The sequence below is a fragment of the Benincasa hispida genome, chromosome 12 (assembly GCF_027475165.1).
Source record: "Benincasa hispida cultivar pf3 chromosome 12, pf3_genome.v1.1, whole genome shotgun sequence".
Classification (NCBI taxonomy): domain Eukaryota; kingdom Viridiplantae; phylum Streptophyta; class Magnoliopsida; order Cucurbitales; family Cucurbitaceae; genus Benincasa; species Benincasa hispida.
Genome location: NC_143489.1, coordinates 67944770 through 67965603, shown reverse-complemented (window position 1 = coordinate 67965603; position 20834 = coordinate 67944770). Strand labels below are relative to the sequence as shown.

The window sequence follows — 20834 nt, the reverse complement described above, 5'->3', positions numbered from 1 at the left end:
CTATTTTTGAAAATTCCTCTTCCTTTATTTTAAAATTTCAAATTAAAAATTTGAATATAACATAAAAAGATTACTTATATAAACTTAAGTCACATAATTTAAAAAAATTAAAAAATAATAATATTTGTTGAATCAATTTAAAATTAGAATACAAAATGAGTATAACTCAACCAACATATGATTGTGCTACCAATCTAGAAGACAAGCTCGATTTTTCTGAATTAAAAAAAACAAAAAAATACAAAAAAAAATAGAATTCAAATGGAATACCAGACCCAACTTTTCCTATAACTAGGGGACTGTAACCAAACTTTTAGAGCCACCAATGAAAAAGTTCAACGAATAACTGAACTGAAATTCAAATAAGTTGTTTATTTACATCACACCAACTCGATGGCCAGAAAGTTAAATGACACTCAAATAACTCCTAAAATGTCAGCCTGGCTTGAAATCTGCAGCAGCAGGCTTTGCTATTTCAGTTGATATTTCAAGCTTTGTTGGGCCAAACTTGCAAACAGGACGTGGAACTTCGAGCTACCATTTACAACGTGGTACCATCCTTATTACTGACTATATATGTACCAACCAAACAAGCCCTCAGTCTCTCGTTTTAGTGATCTTGTTAACTGTTATAAAATCGACAAACAAAGAAAGTGAGAAAATGTAAGCAATAGAGAAATCAACATAAAGATTCACACATAGTTAGAGCAGATTATTATTAGAGAGAAAATATCATATTACATATCCAGAGGTGCTATTATAGTTCGGGAGTTTATATAGCGTGCCTTCTGAACTCTAGGATTAGAATCGTAAATAATGTAAATGTAAATGGGATCTTAACAGACAACCAATTTTATGTGTAGTAGATTTGCAAATTTTACAGAATATTGAAGGTGTCAGAATATTGATTAGAGTTTAGAATCAAATTTACATTTTTAAAGTTAATAGATGTATTCGACAAAGAATATACATTTTCCATTTTTAAGGACTAGATTTCTAATTTAAATGTAGGTTTCATTGCGTTAATGGTACCTTTATACTGCAAATGAATCACTCGTGAGATATCTCGTTTCCAGAGCCTCCACTTCGGTGATGTGAAGAACTGCCACTAGGAATACGGTAACGAGCCATTTCATCATTCACGCGGGAGAGAAGCATTTTTGAGTTAGCCAACCTCTTGGTTAACTCATCATTCTGCACCCCATTGATTAAAATCAGATTCTCAGCAAGGGCTTGTCATATAGTAAAATAATTCAGGTGATTTGGGAACCTACCTTGGTTAGAAATGCATGACGATTTTCCTGTTGGCTAGTTCGTGTTTGATGAAGTGTGTTCGCCTTTCCATCCAGCTCAACTATCTTCCTTTTTAGATTTTTGTTTTCCATCTAATCCAGAACAGCAGTCGAATAAGAACAATTGTGCAACAAGAGAAAAGGCTAGAAAGAAGGGAGGAAACAAACAACAACAACAACAACAGTAACAAACCCTCAGCTCAATAGAATACAGGTATGTATTATAATCTATGTGTGAAGTGCAAAATACTATACTGGTGACAAAATGACTGCATAAAGAATTACATGAGAAATGACAGACGCAAGTGTGTGTGTATTACCCAAAGGAAAGGCATAGTATATAAACTACTCTTGAAAAGTTAGGGGAAAAAGAAAAAACATCAAAGTTACGTGGAAAATCCTAGATCAGGGAGAAAAAACCACGATAAGAATTTTTATTTTTAATTCAGATACACAGTACACAATACAAGAACATGTATAAATAACCAAACAATGAGAAACCCTAGACTGATAAAAGACAAAAACGCCCTTAGGGCTAAAATATAATTTCAACACTCCCCCTTAAGTTGGGGTGTAGATGTCAATGAGACCCAACTTGCTAACACATGTGTCAAAAGTTTATCTGGGTAACCCTTTGGTGAGAACATCTGCAACTTGTTAGCTGGACGGAACATAAGGAATGCAAATGCTACTGTTATCCAGTTTTTCTTTGATAAAGTCTCAGTCAATCTCAACGTATTTGGTTCTGTCATGTTGAACCGAATTGTTGCAATATTAATGGCAGTCTTGTTATCGCAGTAAAGTCTCATCGGGTCATGACTTTCTTGATGTAGATCTACCAAAACCTTCTTCAACCAAATCTCTTCGCATATACCCAAGCTCATAGCCCTATATTCGGCTTCAACACTTCTTCTAGCCACGACGCCTTGCTTCTTACTTCTCCAAGTAACTAAGTTTCCCCACACAAAGGTACAGCATCCTGAGGTAGATTTCCTATCTGTAACAGAACCGGCCCAGTCAGAATCTGTGTAGGCCTTGATACACCTTCTATCATGCCTTCTGAAAACCAAGCCCTTTCCAGGAGAAGACTTCAGATACCTCAGGATCCGTGTGACTGCCTCCATGTGTCTTTCACATGGAGCCTGCATGAACTGACTGACCAAGCTAACTGCATATGATATATCAAGTCTGGTATGTGACAGATATATCAGTTTCCCCACAAGCCGTTGATATCTTTCTTTGTTTACAGGAACATCATCTGCTGACTCTATCATATTGAGGTTGGCTTCTACAGGTGTATCTGCAGGTTTACACCCTGTCATTCCAGTTTCTTTCAACAAATCGAGTGTGTATTTCCTCTGAGACACTGAGATCCCTTCTACTGATCTTGCTACCTCCATTCCTAGAAAATATCGCAAGGTACCGAGATCTTTTATCTCAAACTCATCTGCCATTCGTTGTTTCAACCTGTCAATTTCTGCTAAATCATCTCCTGATAGTATAATATCATCAACATAGACATTCAATACTGCTACATTTCCTGGTGCTGACTTTTTAGTGAATAAGGTGTGATCTAAATGCCCTTGAACAAACCCCTGATATTTAACAAAGGTGGTGAATCGATCGAATCAAGCTCTAGGGGACTGCTTCAGTTCATACAAGGATTTTTTTAATTTGCACACCTGATTGCCAAACTGGGCATCAAAACCTGGAGGTGGGTTCATATAAACCTCTTCTCCCAGTTCACTATTCAGGAACGCATTTTTCACGTCCAACTGATGGAGAGGCCAGTCTTGATTAACAGCCACAAAAAGGAGGACACGAATAGTGTTAAGTTTGCCACAGGTGAGAAGGTTTCTGAGTAATCCACTCCATACGTCTGAATGAATCCTTTTGCAACCAATCTGGCCTTATATCTGTCGAGAGTTCCATCTGACTTGTATTTGACAGTAAACACCCACTTGCACCCTACGGTTTTGTGCCCTCTCGGAAGACTAACCAGATTCCATGTTTTGTTAGTCTCAAGGGCCCGCATCTCCTCCATAATTGCACCTCGCCATTCAGGAATTTTCAGAGTCTTGTGCACATTGTCCGGAATTATCACATTATCCAGGCTGGTGGTGAAAGCTCTAAACCTCGTAGACAAGTTACTATAAGACAAGAAGCTTGTCATAGAGTGTTTGGTGCACGACCTAGTACCTTTTCGCAGAGCTATCGGCAAATCCAAGGTAGCATCAACCTCAATCTCATTAGTCTTGTCAACCTGTTGATCTATATCCAACTGTTGTTCATTTTCAGTTCCCTGAGCACCACCGGGCGCTTCATTATTACCATCATCCCTGACTTCACTGTCATCATCTCTGACTTCACCTGAGTCCCCTATATCACCTTCAACATACTCATTGTCATTATGGCTAGGGGTACCTTGAACTTGAGCCGGTTCCGGTTCTGACTCTTGAACACCTTCCAGCAGAGCAACAGAGGAAACAATTTCAGGAACCATTTCCTTTCGAAGATGCTTCCGATAGTAGGTTATCCAAGGCACTTGTTTTGTAGGAAGGATAGGTTCATTTGTTTCTGTTTTAGGGATAGGTTCGGGAAACAAGTCTAAGGGAACAGAGTAGGTGGAAGTGTTAGTCTCTTCACTCAAAGTCTCCCCCTGAAGAGGACTAACGGGAAAGAATGGCTTGTCCTCCAGAAATGCGACATCCATGGTGACAAAATACTTTCGAGAGGAAGGCTGAAAGCACTTGTAGCCCCGTTGATGGAGCGGATAACCAACAAAGATGCATTTTTGGGCTCTAGGAGCAAATTTACTTTGGTGAGGACCATGATTATGGACGAACACGGTGCACCCAAAAACTCTAAGAGGAACATCAGGGAAAAGGCGAGTGGACGAGATGGATTCTTTAAAATGTTCTAAGGGGGTTTGGAATTTGAGCACACAGGAGGGCATCCAATTTATGAGATGAGCTGCAATAAGAACAACATCCCCCTATAGATACGAGGGTAAGGATGCAGGTATCATGAGGGATCGGGCGACTTCAATGAGGTGGCGATTTTTCCGTTCGGCCACCCCATTCTACTGAGGTGTATAGGCACAGGAATTTTGGTGGACAATTCTGTTCGAGTTTAAGAACTCACGAAGGGTCTGATTAACAAATTCACACCCATTGTCACTTCGAAGAATGGCGATTTTGGTATTGAACTGGGTTTCAACGGTAGTATAAAATTGTTGAAAGACCGTCGTCACTTCAGACTTGTCTGTAAGAAGAAACACCCATGTAAGACGAATGTGATCATCGATGAAGGTAACGAACCACCGTTTACCTGATACCGTTGTGACATTCGAAGGGCCCCAAACATCACTATGTATCAGGTGGAAGGGCCGGGAAGGTTGGTAGGGTTGTGAGGTAAAAGACGCCCTAGGCTGCTTAGCACGGATACAAACATCACACGACAAAGATGACACATTCACATTACGAAATAAATGGGGAAATAGATATTTCATATAATGAAAATTTGGATGTCCAAGACGAAAATGCCATAATAAAAAATCAGTTTCAGAAATAGTAAGAGAAGACAGTAAACAAGTGCTAGATAAACTCCTAAACGAAGCATCATCGGAAAAAAAAAATAGAGCCCCCTATTGTGCCAGGCAATGCCAATCATCTTCCCCGAGCTCAGGTCCTAAAACAAAACATTATCTGGTGAGAACACAACTTTGCAGTTCAAATCTCTGGTTAACTTACTGATTGATAGCAAATTATAGGATATTTTTGGCACATGTAAGACATTATGCAAAATCAGTCCTTGGAGTGGGGATAAGGGGCCCTTTCCTGCAACGGGGACAAATGACCCATCTGCAATTCTTATTCTCTCATTTCCAACACTTGGATAATAGGAGAGGAATTGGTCAGATGATCCAGTTAGATAGTCCGTTGCTCCATAATCAAGGATCTAGGATTCATCTCCCTCGGCAAAGAAACTAAAGGAATGGGGAGTACCTGATTGTGCAATATTGCCGATTCCGACCGTACCTGGATCCACTGGCTCGTCCCTGGAGGGGCACCATCAATAGCTTCACTAACGAAGGCGCGACGGGACTTAGATTTGTCGTTCGGAGGACGCCGCTTACTATTTGGAGGTCGGCCATGTAATTTCCAGCATTGATCTTTCGTATGCCATGGTTTCTTCCAATGCTCACAAATTTAAGGGTTCTTTCCATTCTGTTTGTCATTTTCTGAACCCGATGACTTGACTCCAAACCCAGCAGAGTCCAGGGTATTAGGCGTTGTACCATTCATAGCACTGGTTCGATCTTCTTCCAATCTGACCTCGGAGCAAACTTCCATCAGGGACGGATTGGTCTTTGTCCCAAAATTCGGCTCCGAACACCATCAAACTTCGAGTTTAAGCCAGCCAGAAAATCATAAACACGGTCAGCCTCCTCAATCTTCAAATATTGAACCCCGTCAACTGGGCAATTCCAAACTATTTCCCGATATAGATCCATCTCCTGCCACAACAGTGATAATTTATTGAAATAGGATGTTACGTCGAGTGTCCCTTACTTGCACTCATGCACCTATTTTCTCAAGGTATAAAGATGTGAAGCATTCTGCCTCTTCGAGTAAAGTTTCTGGACAGCTTCCCAGATATCTCGAGCAGAAGCTGAGTAAAGAAGAGGCTTACCGATCTGAGGCTCCATACTATTTATTAAAATTGAGCGAAGGAGAGAATCCTCCCCATTCCATATCCGTTCCTGAGGATACCCGAGGTTTGGTCTAGGCATTTCTCCTGTTAAATACCCGAACTTGTGCTGCCCCTCGAGAACCATCCTCACAGATTGTGACCAAGAAAAATAATTCTGTCCATTAAGTTTTTTGCCAATGGAAATTCCTGCAGAATTGCCTACAGACCCAGACATAATGTTTGTGAAAGGTAAAGTAGGGTAAGTAGTTACCGGAGTTTCTAAACATAACGGAACCCCCGGGTATGTATCTGGTAGAAAATCTGTTGAAGGATTGGCCGAAGATCTAACAGCTGCTCCAAGTGCAGAAATTTGGTGTTGAAGGTTTGTCAGTTGCTGTTGAACACTAACAGTCCCACCATGAATCGTTGTAGGTTGTTTCTGCCCATAAACCCCTGAAGATATCGTTTCTGTCAGTGTGGGAAAACCAACGGGAAGAGCTGGCTGACCAGAGGAAAAATAGTGAGAGACAAGAAGTTGCTGTAAAGGGTTCGGCTGGACCGGGTTTGGTTGAACCGGGTTCGGCTGGACCGGGTTTGGTTGAACCGGGTTCGGCTGGACCGGGTTCGATTGGACCGGGTGGTTCAAATGATGTTGTGGGTTCTGGTAGACCGATATATCGGCACATTCAGAGGGCTTGGAAAACTCGATGATGAAGGAAGACTCGAAGATGGAAGATTCGATGGGTAGACAGAACTTGGTAACGTCGGAAGGGAGAACGACTGACTTGAAACACTTCCGTCGGCGAGATCTGGAGCGGAATCAGCGGCTGTAAAACCCGGCAGCTGGAAAACATAGGAAGTCGACGGCGGACGCTCGTATCTGGGCTGGGCTGACGGCGGATGATCGAGTCTCGACGGCAGCGGCGGCAATGTGGTTGAAGTCGTCGTCGGCAGCGGCGGGGGTCCTCCGACGGCAGCGACGGCAGTAACGGCTGGATCGATTAGGGCTGCTTGAATCTGAATCGGTCCAAGTAATGACCGTAGGTATTGATAGACGGTAGCCCTAATTTCAGCACTGTTAGAGTTTTCTCTTGGAGTTCCATCCCCTACTAGAGTCGATGACTGAATCTCTTCTATTCCAGCGACGTTCTCATCACCATGCTCTGATACCATCTTGAAAAGTTAGGGGAAAAGAAAAAACACTAGAGTTACGTGGAAAACCCTAGACCAGGGAGAAAAAACCACGCTAAGAGTTTTTATTTTTAATTCAGATACATAGTACACAATACAAAAACATGTATAAATAACCAAACAATGAGAAACCCTAGACTGATAAAAGACAAAAATGCCCTTAGGGCTAAAATATAATTTCAACAACTACCGATGCTTAACGTCTCCTTGCAAGTACACCAGTCTAGGATGAAGGAGATTTTAGGAAATGGAAGGAATTTTCGTAGAATATAATATGCCTGGATCCAGAGAGAAGATCGGTGCCCCTCTTGAGGACCGAAGGTACCCTGTGCGGTGATTATTGCTATACTGTATAGCCATGGAAAACACAACTGAAAGACTTATTGTGGAGATTGATATAGATAAGAGCATAGGCCATAGTCAAGGAAACCACGGATACAGACCTACGCTGGAGTTTGTTTGTAGGCCCAGAGAAACCGAAAGCACACAAATCCAAAATTCCTATTATCCTATATGATCATAGGATGGCTGTCTGTTGTACAGTACAACAAATATCCACTAAAATTGAAATGGCAGAAGGTATCGGTACTTATGCTTAACTGAAGACTGGAACTTGAAACATACCGCATTATATGAAAACCAAAAATAATTTTAAATAGCTCGTGCTTACCTTCAGTATCCCATTCTGTACAGAAAGCAAGTGATCCCGTTCTCGTAGTTTCTCACAAGTTATTTGCGTAGTGAGTGCTTCATCTTCCTTCTTGCTTAGCACAGATTTGTAACTACAGAAAACATTGTCATGTTAAGGTAGGCAGAGAAGGCAAATTCAAGTATGCATGAGGGAGCACATGGTGCTGACATGTTCTACCCAGTGTTTTTAAATACTCAAGGCGCCTTAATGCACAATGGCCCTCTGGAGCCTAGGCGCAAGGCGCACAAAAATGTGCGGACTTTTTTTTGTGAGGCGCACTATATATAAAAATATTACATTAAAAAGAGAGAATATAATTGAAGTGGAAATATGGAAAAAAAGGGACCCAAAACACAAGAATTTTGCATTTAGGTTTGGTAAACTTGATCCCTTTAGTTAATAAAGAAGGAAAATCCTTAATTATTACTATTTTTTAAAAATAATTGAAAAGCCCCAAGGCACAGGGCTTTGATCCTTGGGGCTTCACAAAAGGCGTGCACCTAAGGCATGCCTTATTTTGTGAGCCTCGCTTTTCCAAGGCGAGGCGTCAAACCTGTGCACGTCTAGGTGCATGCCCGAGAGGGCTTTTTAAAACACTGGTTCTACCCTCAATCTGTAGTCTCAAATTAGGGGCTATAATTCAGAGAACTCCTCCACCAATACAAAAATATCATTTCGTATGTATCCATTATTTGTTACTACTTGTTTATCGTTAATTACAAAACAAATCAACTGCAAACTAAAAAATTTCTTCCACAAGGTCTTGAGTGAAGGTTGTTATATATCAAAAACTAATTCATTTATTCTCCAATTATAAGGTAATAGTACAATTATCATCAACTTTCAACTGTAAGGACAAAAAATTTCTTCCACAAGGTCTTGAGTGAAGGCTGTTATATATCAAAGACGAATTCATTTATTCTCCAATTATTAGGTAATAATACAATTATCATCAACTTTCAATTGTAAGGACAAAAGTCTAAGTAAACAATACGTAGCTAGAAACCTAGGGCGGGGAGAATCTAGTGTACATCATTCTGGAAAAGCTCTCACCATTCTCTTTCCTCATGTAAATCATTAATTTGTGTCCTCAAGTCGTGAACCTCTTGTTCCTATAAAAGAAAAATTAATGTCAACCTGACAGGTCATAATCAAAGATAGCAAATGAAAATTGTAGCCTTTTACAATTTCCACCTTTTCCCGGAATTGTTGAGACTGTAGATGAGCCTCCATAACCATTTTCTGAACTTGGTATTTATCTATAAAGTTCTAAAATTTTCAAGTGCAAAAATTTTCATTAGATACAGGCGGCTATAAATATTTGAAGTCTCAAATAAGTGAATTTTTCGTTTATCCAAAAAAAAAAAATAACAGTAAAAAACTTACAGCATATTTAGTCAAGTCCAGTTTGACACCAAGTAAATCTCGAATGACATCATGTGTCATACTCTCTGCTGCTGCCAGCCTAGCATTCAGTATACATATCTGATACAGCATATCATTTTAGATCGAGTTCAGATAAATGTTCATAACTTCAATCTTTCACAAGGATTGCAGATTACAGATAAATAATTCAGTTCTGGCCAATTTATGTACCTCTTTTTGCCGACTAGTTGCAAGTCCGTCAAGCTCCTCTATACGAAGCCTTGCTGTTGACAGCTCATGCTCCTTCTCCAAGTTCATCTGATGCACCAAGTTTGAAATGCATCTGAATGGTGAGCTTGAACCCCTCGGTCTTGCAGAATTTTTTTCAACTTTATCTAATGTTGGTGCAGTCATTGGATTTGAATGATCTTTGCTTGCATCACGGACCATTACTTCCAGATTAGTGTACTGCCCATGAAGAATATGGATGGAAGATGTGATTAAAAAAAATGTATAAAACCCAGTCACCACTACCAGAAAGCATGAACTTGCCATCTAAGTTGGGTCGACTATAAACATGCTAGAGGCATAAAAGCTGGGGTACTGCACCACCACCAGTAGGCTGCCCACTTTATGGGATGTCATAAGTCATAAACTCAAACAAGTGAAGAGCATCAAGAAATCCTTAATGATCAGGACATTAAATTAATTCTTTATCTTGTTCCCAAGTCTCAAAATTTTTTGTACAAACAAACTACGCAGTTCTACATATCTACGTACATAACCTAATCCATAATCTACTATTGCTAGTTTTTATTTTCTTTTCTTTTTTTTCTAATAGAAGTTACTAATGATGCATGCTTGAATTGAATTTCTTTAGTTTCTTACTTTCTGTTGGTACTTCATTGCCTGGGCATTGGCATGCAATACAAGCTCGGAGATGTATTCTTTGAGTCGTTTGACCTTCAAATACAAGGAGCCAAACATCCATCAATGAATAAGTAAATTGCAACTGATTTAACATGATATTCACAAGAGAGACAAAATAATTTTTCCAAAAGAAGTGATTCCAGAAATTCAGTGGTTTCACCAACCTCTTTGTCTTGTTCTACCCTTTCCTCTTCAAGAAGTTTTATTCTACTTTGTGCCTCCAGCAGTTCTAGAAGTATAATTCCCGCTTGCCTGTACTTGAAATTTCTTTTTCACTTTAGGAAACTAAAAATGATATCATAATAGTTCATAGAAAAAAAGTTAAAAGGAAACAAAAAGAATCATGAACCTGGGTTGCTCTTCAGCATGCTCAACAATTTCATTTCCACAATCCACATCTTCAGATAGATTTTGTACAGCTAATAGTCTCTGTCTGAAGATCTGTTTCTCCAGTTCTAGTGATTCTCTTAATGTGCGATTTTTCTCAACCTCCTCATCCATCTCATGCACCTGAAAGGAGAAATGGTAGAGAATACTCTGATGTGAGTGATCAGTTATAGAACTGACGCATAGGGTTTTCAAAGCAGCTGTGGGTTGACCTTTGTTTCCAACATATTTATGGTACTCTCAAGCTCCTCAACAGAGTGTTCTAAGATCTTCACCTCCTCTTCCTTCTGTTCTGCGTACAATTTACTGGCCTCTGATTCCTGAAATTAAAAACGGAAATCACAACAAGAACAGATCTACCTTAGATCAAACCTCAATTCTAGTGTTAGAAGGAACCACAAAAATTCTACAATAATACCTGACGAGCTTCAGTGGCAACAGCTTCCTTTTCATCAGCCAATGCGTAGGCCATGTCAAGCTTGTCAGTCAGAAAGCAGACTTGTTCATGGAGTTGGTCTCTCTCACTGATGACTCTGCTCAATTCATTCTCAATGTCTTCAACTGATAGAACTGATTTTTTTTCCAGCGAAGTAAGATGGAGTATTTCATTTTCTAGTTTATTAATTACATCCTGCTGTTCTGCCAATTGTTTTTCAGCCTCAGATTTCTTGAGATAAAGATCTTCTACCTGCTTCTTCAACTGTGCATTATGTTCTGAAATTGAAGTCATTGTTTCTTTTGCCTTATCAAGCTTGGAATTAGATAAGAACAAAGCCTTTTCAGTATCAGTCAGAAGCCCCTCAAGTTTTCTTTGCTGAACTAGCACACTGTCAAGCTGATTTGCCTTAATCTCCAATTCATGCTGAAGCTGACTCAGAGAATAATAATCTGTCTCATCTTTCATATCCTTTGTTTTTGAGGTTGATTCCTGCAGCAATCTAAAATCAAAAAGCAAACCTTCTAATAAAACCTCCTTCCTCTTCAATTCCTTCTTAAGTGCCAAATTATCGTACAAAATGTCGTCATAGGAAAAACCTCCATCTGCCTCTTCCAAGCCTGTGATCAGCTCAGTTCTTCCTCTGTCAATCTTACTAATTAACATAATATCCTCCTTATCAGTAAGGCTAGTAGATCCTGAAATATTGGTTGGTTCCAAACACCTTTGCCATTTAAGTGGTAAAAAGTTAGGTTCTGCCTTAAACTGTGCAAATTGCCAACAAATTTTGTTCATATAGCACTGATGGACAACAAATGAAGTAAATTCTCTCCCCATTATTTCCAAAAAAATATCTTCCAATAGGGATTTCCAGTTACTAACACAATTAAGCATCTCGTTTCTAAAGGATATGATATCACAAGATATTATGCCAAACTTCTCATCCACATCCCTCTGCATTTGTGAAATACAACATTCAAGAGAAGACACTGAGTTAGTTACCTCTTCCAAATTAAAACAAACGTGTTCATGAAGTAATTTATTCTCAGCATCCTTCAGATGCATTGAAGACTTGAGCTGTCCAACTTCATCAATCAAGTTGTCTCTTTCTATCTGTAACTGCTCACCCGCTTGCTTAAATATACCGGTTAGTTGCTTTGCATTTTCATTGACTCTCAACAATGCATTTAACATAATATCAGCTTCTTTTATTGCTTCTTGAGCTTCTTCAAATCTGTTCAAGAGTCCTCCATCCTCTTTAGTCTGCTCAACAGAAATTACCTGCAACACCACAAAGCATGAGAAAAATGAAGCAAATCTCCCTCAAGATCGGTATTTGAATATAATAACGAAAGAAAACATCGATTCCTCATACGCCAAACATAAAATTTGAGTTCAGGATAGACCATATAAGTTATTTGTATACCTTGCTGGTATTATTGCAACCAGCTTCAGCTTTTTCCATCCTCAATTTGAAGGGTGTTTTTCCCTGGTCCATTTCTGTCAACAATTTTTGGATCATTATTAATCAGATTTTATGTCAAGCTATTGTCTATTACAGTTACCACTGGAACAAATTGTACAAGTAATATTTACCTTCTGGCAAAGAATCACCTCCTATATCATGCATTAGGAGTGCATTTATTTCCTTACATAGTTTACGGATAGCATTATACGTCATATACAATTCCTTTCTCAGATATGTTGTGGTTCCTTTTTCACCATTCATATAGTCCAAAAGTTTCCCTCTTGAAGTAACACTCTCAGTTGAAATGTCAGAGCTTGAACTAGAGCAATCAGAACTCCAGCCATCTTCTTTCACTGGATATTGATCGAAATACTGCTCAACAAAACCAGCTATATTTCTATCAATAGAATCTTCAAGAATATTTAGTCTGTTTTTTGCTTCATATATTTTAGCCTTTATTTGATCCAAAATACTATTTTCGTTCTCAACATTCCAATATTTGTGTGCTGGTTGATCTTTATCTTTGAAGAATTGGAGACTTTTACAAATTTCATTTGATGTCTTGGCCTTTAACCTCAATTCATGAATTTCTCTCGCCATGTCCTGGACTAACTCTTGAGATTCAGAATGCAGGTCTTGAATGTAGATACGGAGAGTTGAAATATGCATTTCCATGTCTGCATAATGTCCACTGATTATATTCTTTAACTCCATTAGACCTAACAATATCATATTGCTTTCTGTATCTGATTCTTCCAGCAGTAATTCATTCGCATTGGCCATTACATCATCAAAGATGTTAGTGCTTCTTTGAGATGAAACATCCAACTTTGAGATGGGCATCTCTCTCTCAATGTTATTCCAGCAAGCCAGCTCCTGAGGTTGGGATAACCATACTGCCGCATCAGCAGATTCCTCTGCCTCAATTAACTGATCATTCTTAAATCCAAGTCTTTTGTCTAGAAACCCTACCATAATATTCTCGTCAGTCATCTGAGTGCTCAACGGTTTAGCACCTGCAGCACTAATATTATCATGCATTTGTTGCGATTCATTTAAGGCAAGTGTTGCTTCCTTCAGAGAATCTAACTTCAGCTCCATCTCTTTCACCATGAGTCGTGCATCTTCCAAACTTTTATGCAATAACAGAATTGTTTCTTCTTTTTCGATCCAAACTTCGATGGCCTGCTGCACTTGTTCACTAATTCCAACATTTACTTTAGGAAACAAATTAGCGATACCTTCTATCTGTCCATGTGCATCTCTGATAGATCTAGAACTATCGAGAAGGAAACTTGTTAGTTCTACCATTGCTGTTTCCCAGTCAATACATAGCATCCTCATCTCCTCATTTTTTACAGACAACAAATCTTTCAGTCGTGCATTTTCCTGGGCTAAGCCATGTAACCTATCATTAAGTTCTAACTGAAGAGTTTCAACCTCTTCCTGTAACTGAAGAATTGTACTGGCTGTCTCCATCTCAACCTGTTGACGAACATCTTCAATTTGGTTCTGTTGGTTCTGATTTTCTTGATACTGAATATTAGATAATCTGACTTCCTCAAGTTCCCTAGTCAAGTTTTCCAACTTGACTTGCAAAGTTTTGTTGTCAACATCATGTTGGTTCATCATATTTCCTTCGTTTGGACATTTTGTACGATCAGATTTTTTTAAGAAGTCTTCCACCATGCAGTGTTTGAACTGGTTGCATCCATAATTCTCAGCTTGCATATTGTTATCTGAATCCATAGATTGAGCCAACACTTTTTCATCGATCAGATCTTTCGGAGAACAAATGGGCTTTGCTCCGAGTTCACTATCTGAACCTTGGCCTATTGTATTTTCGAAGTTCTCGTCACATCCTGCAATGTAAGATAGTGTGTCATCTTGGTTATAACTCTTGATGGACATTGTTTCATCCTGCAAAATAAACATAAATTGTGCACATTAAGCCATGGAAAAAGAAAACACGCATTCATACAATTAAATTTCTCAATTTGTAATAGAAACTAGTTACTTTCTAGCTTCAGGCAAAATAAATTTTGCCAGATGTTTTCCATTTGATAAGAAAACTTGAAGCTAATTAGTAAATGGCCAAGAACCTGATATTTATCTCGTTCAGATATGGTTGAGCTTTTTCCCAGAGCAACCAGAAGCTGTGTAATGAGAATATTTTAAATAACTTCCTCATGATTAATGGAGTAGCTGTGTTGTCATAAATAGAAAAGAGAAGAAACATGGTAAAGAATTTATCAAATATTCCGAAACCTCATTGCGTAATTCTGCAACTTCAGTTAGCAATGCTTCACGCTCTCCTAACTCATAAAAAGTTTGATACCTGATGCAATATTTAAATAGGAAAATTTAATGGGTAACAAAATTGGAATTAATTATTTGCTTCAATAAGATGGCATATTATTACACTTGAAGTTGCTCGGTGAGTTTAGAATTCTCTAATGAGAATCTTGTCAATTCTGAATTTCTGTTAATCTTTGCTTGAAGCATCTTAATCTCTATCGCTAAGGCCTTGTTTTCCTCTAAAAGATATTGGTCAGCGGACAGCATCCCACCTAAAAACAATTCAAGTTGTCTGATTTTCTCTTCACGAAATTTTAACAACATTTTAGTACGTTGACCATCCTCCTCTTGTTGGAAAGCCTGCATGAAATGTCATAGCTACAAAATTGATTGACACATCATATCATAGTTTTCTATCAATCAAACCTCATTTTTCTAGTCAAGATTAGAATGAGTCATACCAAGCGCTTCATGTGTTCAATCTCGAACTCAAGCTTTTTTATTGTAGTATTTGCCACTTCTTCCCTCCTTAATGCACCAATTAAGGAAGCTTCCACGAGTTTTATCTGCAGCATATACATAAGTATCAATATTTGGTGATTGCATCACCCACTAAAAATGAAGATGACGTCTGATGTACTTGGGAAAGTGTTTTTCCATGTTTATGATCAATAATTCAGTACCTTATGATTTTCGGTTTGCATTCTACCCCCTAATGCATCATAGCCTTCAAACGGAGAATTTACTCCAGACTCTTCAAGTCTTGGAACGCTATTCAGTATAGACCTTGGAAAATTACTATGCTTCAGTAGAAAGGACAACTGACCCTGTGCATTTCCAAAATGCATCAACTTTACTGACAAGTACGGTTCCAATATGATTGTCATAAGTATACAGCTTTATTTCAAACCTTCAAGTGTAGGATTTGCCTTTGGAGTGTAGTTTCATCACCTGAAGCACACTCGTTAACTTTTGCCTACAACAACAGAAAGTGCCGAAGAATAGCTCTTAATAAATTGTAGTTTCATTGGAATAAATAAGTTGTCAGTGTGTGTACTTGTTGGGAAAATATTGAGTACATTATTCTGAATCTGTTTGGCACGCTGTGCAAATTTGAGAGTGCTTAGTGTTTCATTGGCTGAGCTGCAGAAATAATGTGCAATATTAGGAGTATGGAAAAAGAAGAAAAACCCAACGACTGGACTTTGTTTCAGTTTCAGACAAAGATTAACACGGACCAAAATGATGGGCTGACATTAGCAATGACAGTTGTTTTTGAGTTTCCACCCAAAGAGTCCTGTAATCAAATGTGTCGTTCAGATATTTTCCAACCCAGAGGAACCAAATGATCAACAACTCCACGATATCATATTTAGATTAAGAGGTTTTAAGAAAGAACCTGAAGTAGGAATGTCAACCTTGAATCCCTGTACGGAATATGTCTATGCTTCCCATGAGCCAAATCCACTAATGACATAATGACCAAGCTAAAACATAGAGTACAAAATTGGGCTAAGCAACTGAAAGACAATTTAATCAAGTAGTTGCATATATAACTGCTATACTATAACTTCTGAAAAAAGAAAATCTAAGATAAGTCTATTCTACAATAACAAAGTTGACAATTTGGGAAGCAAAAGAATTTATAGGGATCTGTCAAGTAATTCCTTTGGAAATAACCTTTTATCATTAAAATGCAAAAAAAGAGCTCGTCACTCAATACTCTATCTTTTACAAGAGAAAAACAAGGCAGCAAGTAAAGAAGAAATGCCACAAAACCAGCATTTGGTCTATTGTTAAAATGGGGAACCTCAAAAAACTCGCCAGACCACCAGGGTGGATTTATAATTTAAATGCCTCTATGGTCAAAGCTTTTATTATGCTAGATTTCAATAAGAATGAAGAGTTTACCAATATTTGTTGAAGAACAAAAGGAAAAACAAAATAATTGATCAAGAAATTTGCAAGATGAAAAAGAAAATCATGTAAAAATAGCATGACCTTTTAAAAAGAAAAGCAATAATGTAGTTTTCCTGTTAATTTTTGTTTGTTAGATTCAGATGCAATCCAGGTAAAATTACTCCCTAACAAGTGATAGGAATGATAGGCATGTATAAATTGCTTTATCTCAAGTTCCATTTCCACTATAAAAACAGTTCTGAGTATCACATTCTTGGTTTAAATATAGATTTCAGATGGTGAAATGTTTTATTCATTTCAGTTTACGAGTTAGCTTAAATGGTTAGAAATAGGTGAGAACATAAGGACAAAGGATGAATATATAAAACAATAAGTATCTAAGGAAACGCATTAGATTCTCTGTCTAGAAACAGCTCTTTGTTCTCATTACCCTAGAGTTGATAGCGACTTGTTTATATTTGCAGCTTCTTTCAAGCGATCCCCCTCTGCACCAGAACTTTTCTGCCTGAACCATATATGAAGTTAGCCAATAATGTAAAAGAATACAAGGAAAAATGAAAAACGATTAATAGGCATCCCATGCCTGAAACAGTTTACCTTTCAGAACCAGCTAGGTCCACTAAATTTAACCTAGCAAATCTAAAGTGATTTCTGGAATCTTTCTCCCAATGACTTTCAATTATACAAGTAAAAACACTGTGGGAGCGGCTACTCTCACTGTTCATATATGTAGCAGCCATCTTTCTGTTTGCAGCACCCTGAGTATGAAATGGAAAGATCTCGATCATGTTGGCAATTAAAAAATAAAATAAAAATTGTGGCAGTGGAATGCAAAATCTCAAGGTGGAGCCACCTGCAAGAGAAGCTTGACAACATCATTTATAGTTGTGACACTGTGTTCTGTGAGATTCTCTACGTATACTCCTTTCTTCAAGTCTTCTCTGAGCTATAATAAGAAGATTCGTACTTTCCTCAAGGCTCAAGGAAAGTGGAGAGTAAAACCCAGAGCAAAATATATTTAGAGAGTTCAGAATTACTTGCAAATTAGTTGATGAAGGTTCCAAGAGGTCTGTTATTTGCTCATTGTAAATTTCTAGAAAGGAACATTTGCAGCTATATTTCAATTTGACATCCTGCTTGCTCTTTTCCTCCTGCACAAATAATTTGTCGTAACAAACCCAATGGAGAACAAAATAACTCAGGAGATGTATTATTACATGCAAATTATCATATCAATTAAGAACATAAGGAATTAAGTTGCCAAACCATTCCAATTCTTGTAAACAAATGCTCAAAAATGCGTAAAGTTAGTCCACAATCTTCATTGAGTCTGCCCTCCACCTCGTATATCCCACCCATCATGGTATATGTTTTGCCACTACCAGTCTGCCGGGACCAAAAAAGAATTAACACAAAAATACATAAAACCCAAAATCCTGCAAAACCTATAAAATGAATATTGCAGCTGAAGTACCTGGCCGTAAGCAAACATACAGCTATTATAACCAGACAAACAGTTCTCCACCATTGGCTGTCCAGCAACTTTGAAAAGGTTTTCCTAAATTTTCACAGAATGAAGAGAGGGCTTTAGAACTATATTATACCAATTTCTTTTCCAAGAATGGATGCAGCGCAACCCAAAATAGTTGAGTTTAAGGCCATATCAGGGCAGGAGCTACAACACTAAATTTTACTTGATCGAGCGTTCTCCTGAAGAGACATAATTCAACAAAAACAAACAATCAAAACGAAAGAGAGAGGGGGAGAAATTGCACCTGTGATATCGTTTCGCAAGCTATATGATCAAAGGTGAATCTGGTTTCGGGGTGACCAAGCCATACCAGAGTTTTTGCGGTTTCCTGTCGCAAGCATCTACCATAACCTTGAGAGTCTCTCTCCGTAGTATTCAAGGGTCGAATGCGTATCATTACCTATACAAAGTAATCATAATAACCCATGATTCACATCCACGAAGCTACTCTACCCCAAATGAAGGAATTACGGAACACAAATTAACCTGCACGTTGTGATCCTTCCAGAAAGATGGATCTTCCTCAAGGTCAAAATGTGGAACATCAACCGGTAACTCCGTATTCATAATCGATATCCTTCTGAAAAACCTGGAGGAACTTCCTGCCCTGCCATCAGCGAGCTGAGGAGCTTTACTGCCAGTAGCGACTATTGCTCCACCAAACGAAACTCTCGACGAGCTCTTTGCAGGAGTACTCTGCGTTGAGCTTGGCTCGGAGTTGACCCTCCGACCTTGAACTGAAACCCTTGGAGTGCCATAGTTACTACATGCATTTCCATTAATCTTAAGCGAAACTTCAGATTTTCTGTCAGAAGACCAATCGGCTTTGATGGATTGGAGCTTGAAACGGGAATCAAAACCAGAATCATGAAATTCTTTCTGGAATTGAGCTGGATCTGCAATGATGTTAAAAGGTGTTCTAGGAGGTGGAAAATGAAGTCCACTGGGCGAGATTCCGAGTTCATTCTCGTTGGATTCCGGTTGAGAGCTCTTTGAAGAAGATACATGTTTGGACATGGTTGAGCTTTCAGGTTCCAATCGAAGGGAAATTGGAATTCAAGTTGAGGAATCGGTAGACATTTGAAAGCAATCAGGAGCTCGAACTTGTTCTCAGTGGAACGGAAAAGGAAATTTGAGAAGACGATGAGCTTAGTTACTAGCAGAACAGCCCGCCTATTTAAATTTTGAACTATTTTATTTACGAAATGGCCCCTGGGTGCATTTGAAATTTGAAAAGTACTCCAAATCGAAATCCTCTGTTTTGCCCGTTTGCTTCACGATCCTTAAAAGAAGGGTTTTAAAAGGGGTAAATATAGTTTAAACTTTGGATTCTGCCGCTTAAAGGCTAAACATCCTGACTCTTTTTTTTTTTTTTTTTTTAAGAGTGGGAGATATCAACTCGAAATTTATAGTAGAAATTTATCTTAGTTGACCTATATTTATTTTAGTGAATGTGAGTATATTTTACTGATACTCAAATGTAGGTCAAAATCTATATAATAAATAAAATACTAGACCTAAATGTACGGTGGATGCAGTTTAAGTTTAATCTCGTGGACTAAGGATGAGATTTAGGGTTTAATTGCATCATATATATATGATTAGAAACTCTTGTGCCAATTTGGAGACCTGACTCGAAGACAATATATACGATTTTCTAAATTTTTTAAAACCACTCTACATATGTCAATAGTTTCGTTAACTACTGTTGGGAGAAAATGGTATATATAGAATTGAATACACTAACAAACTGATCACATCTCAATTATTAGAAACAATACACTCAATGTATAATATTCAAACTTAAACGAAGGTCATATGGTGTAAGAAGGCTTAGATGTAAAAATAACCAAATACTTGAAAGAACTTCAAAACTTTTGGAGATTCAAAACATAGTCGAGACATGCTTCTGGTAAGCATTGTCTTGAAGACAATTATTCGCCCTGCACAGGCTGCAAGCATACTACAATAATAGTCTCAACAAGATACAACGACTAACTTTGGTAGAACTGCAACCTTAAACTACTCGAATCTGGCAGAATTCTTAGATACTTGCTTTCAACTCAACTCAATAACAAAATAAAGAAATAAATAAAGTAAGAAATGATATAACTTTTCAACTTGGAATGAGATGCTACAAATGAAGAACACTGCTTTTTGTAAGCTAGCAATTTGGTAAATATTCAATAAAATTAAATAAATATAAAAATTGAAACATTTATCAAATTTAACTCAATTGAGTTGTTACCTGATAAAAATCAAACATAACTCAATCAAATTGGAAAAAAAAAACTATAAATTTAACTTTCATACATATTAAATTCGTACATGAAACATCATTTTAATTTGAAGTTTCAATTCAATTTTAAAGTTTATGAACAATGAATTTAATATACACAACTAAACTCATTTTATGTCTCAAAACTTCACCAAACTTTTAGTTTCCTTTCTTTCACTACATATATCCAACAATTCCCCACATGAAAGAAAGTAAGAAAAATCAAACAAAACCATTGAGGGCAAACAAACAAACTATGTATCAGGAGATGTGTCTTCTTGACTTGAACCTTTATTAGTGAATATCCATTAAATTTACCGAAAAAATAGTGAGACTAAGCTTTGAAACTATC

The 20834-nt window shown here is 37.9% G+C and overlaps 1 protein-coding gene across 1 annotated transcript; it reads right to left on the bottom strand.

Moving 5' to 3' along the window:
• Window positions 1–97: 97 nt before the first annotated feature.
• On the bottom strand, window positions 98–19489 carry POK1 (phragmoplast orienting kinesin 1). Its single transcript, XM_039019743.2, has 32 exons — window positions 18691–19489; window positions 18449–18604; window positions 18148–18231; window positions 17940–18059; window positions 17711–17824; window positions 17527–17619; window positions 17271–17431; window positions 17104–17178; window positions 16153–16240; window positions 15992–16050; window positions 15833–15896; window positions 15664–15729; window positions 15437–15580; window positions 15215–15319; window positions 14878–15113; window positions 14724–14793; window positions 14558–14611; window positions 12584–14375; window positions 12414–12487; window positions 10970–12268; window positions 10764–10871; window positions 10514–10674; window positions 10329–10416; window positions 10123–10197; window positions 9466–9702; window positions 9256–9354; window positions 9064–9138; window positions 8923–8981; window positions 7849–7960; window positions 1275–1385; window positions 1033–1194; window positions 98–626 (listed from the first exon to the last, which is right to left on the bottom strand). Exons 1-31 carry the CDS (start codon window positions 19219–19221, stop codon window positions 1051–1053), a joined length of 6654 nt encoding a protein of 2217 aa, XP_038875671.1. The 5' UTR covers window positions 19222–19489; the 3' UTR covers window positions 98–626; window positions 1033–1050.
• Between the last annotated feature and the right edge of the window lie 1345 nt (window positions 19490–20834).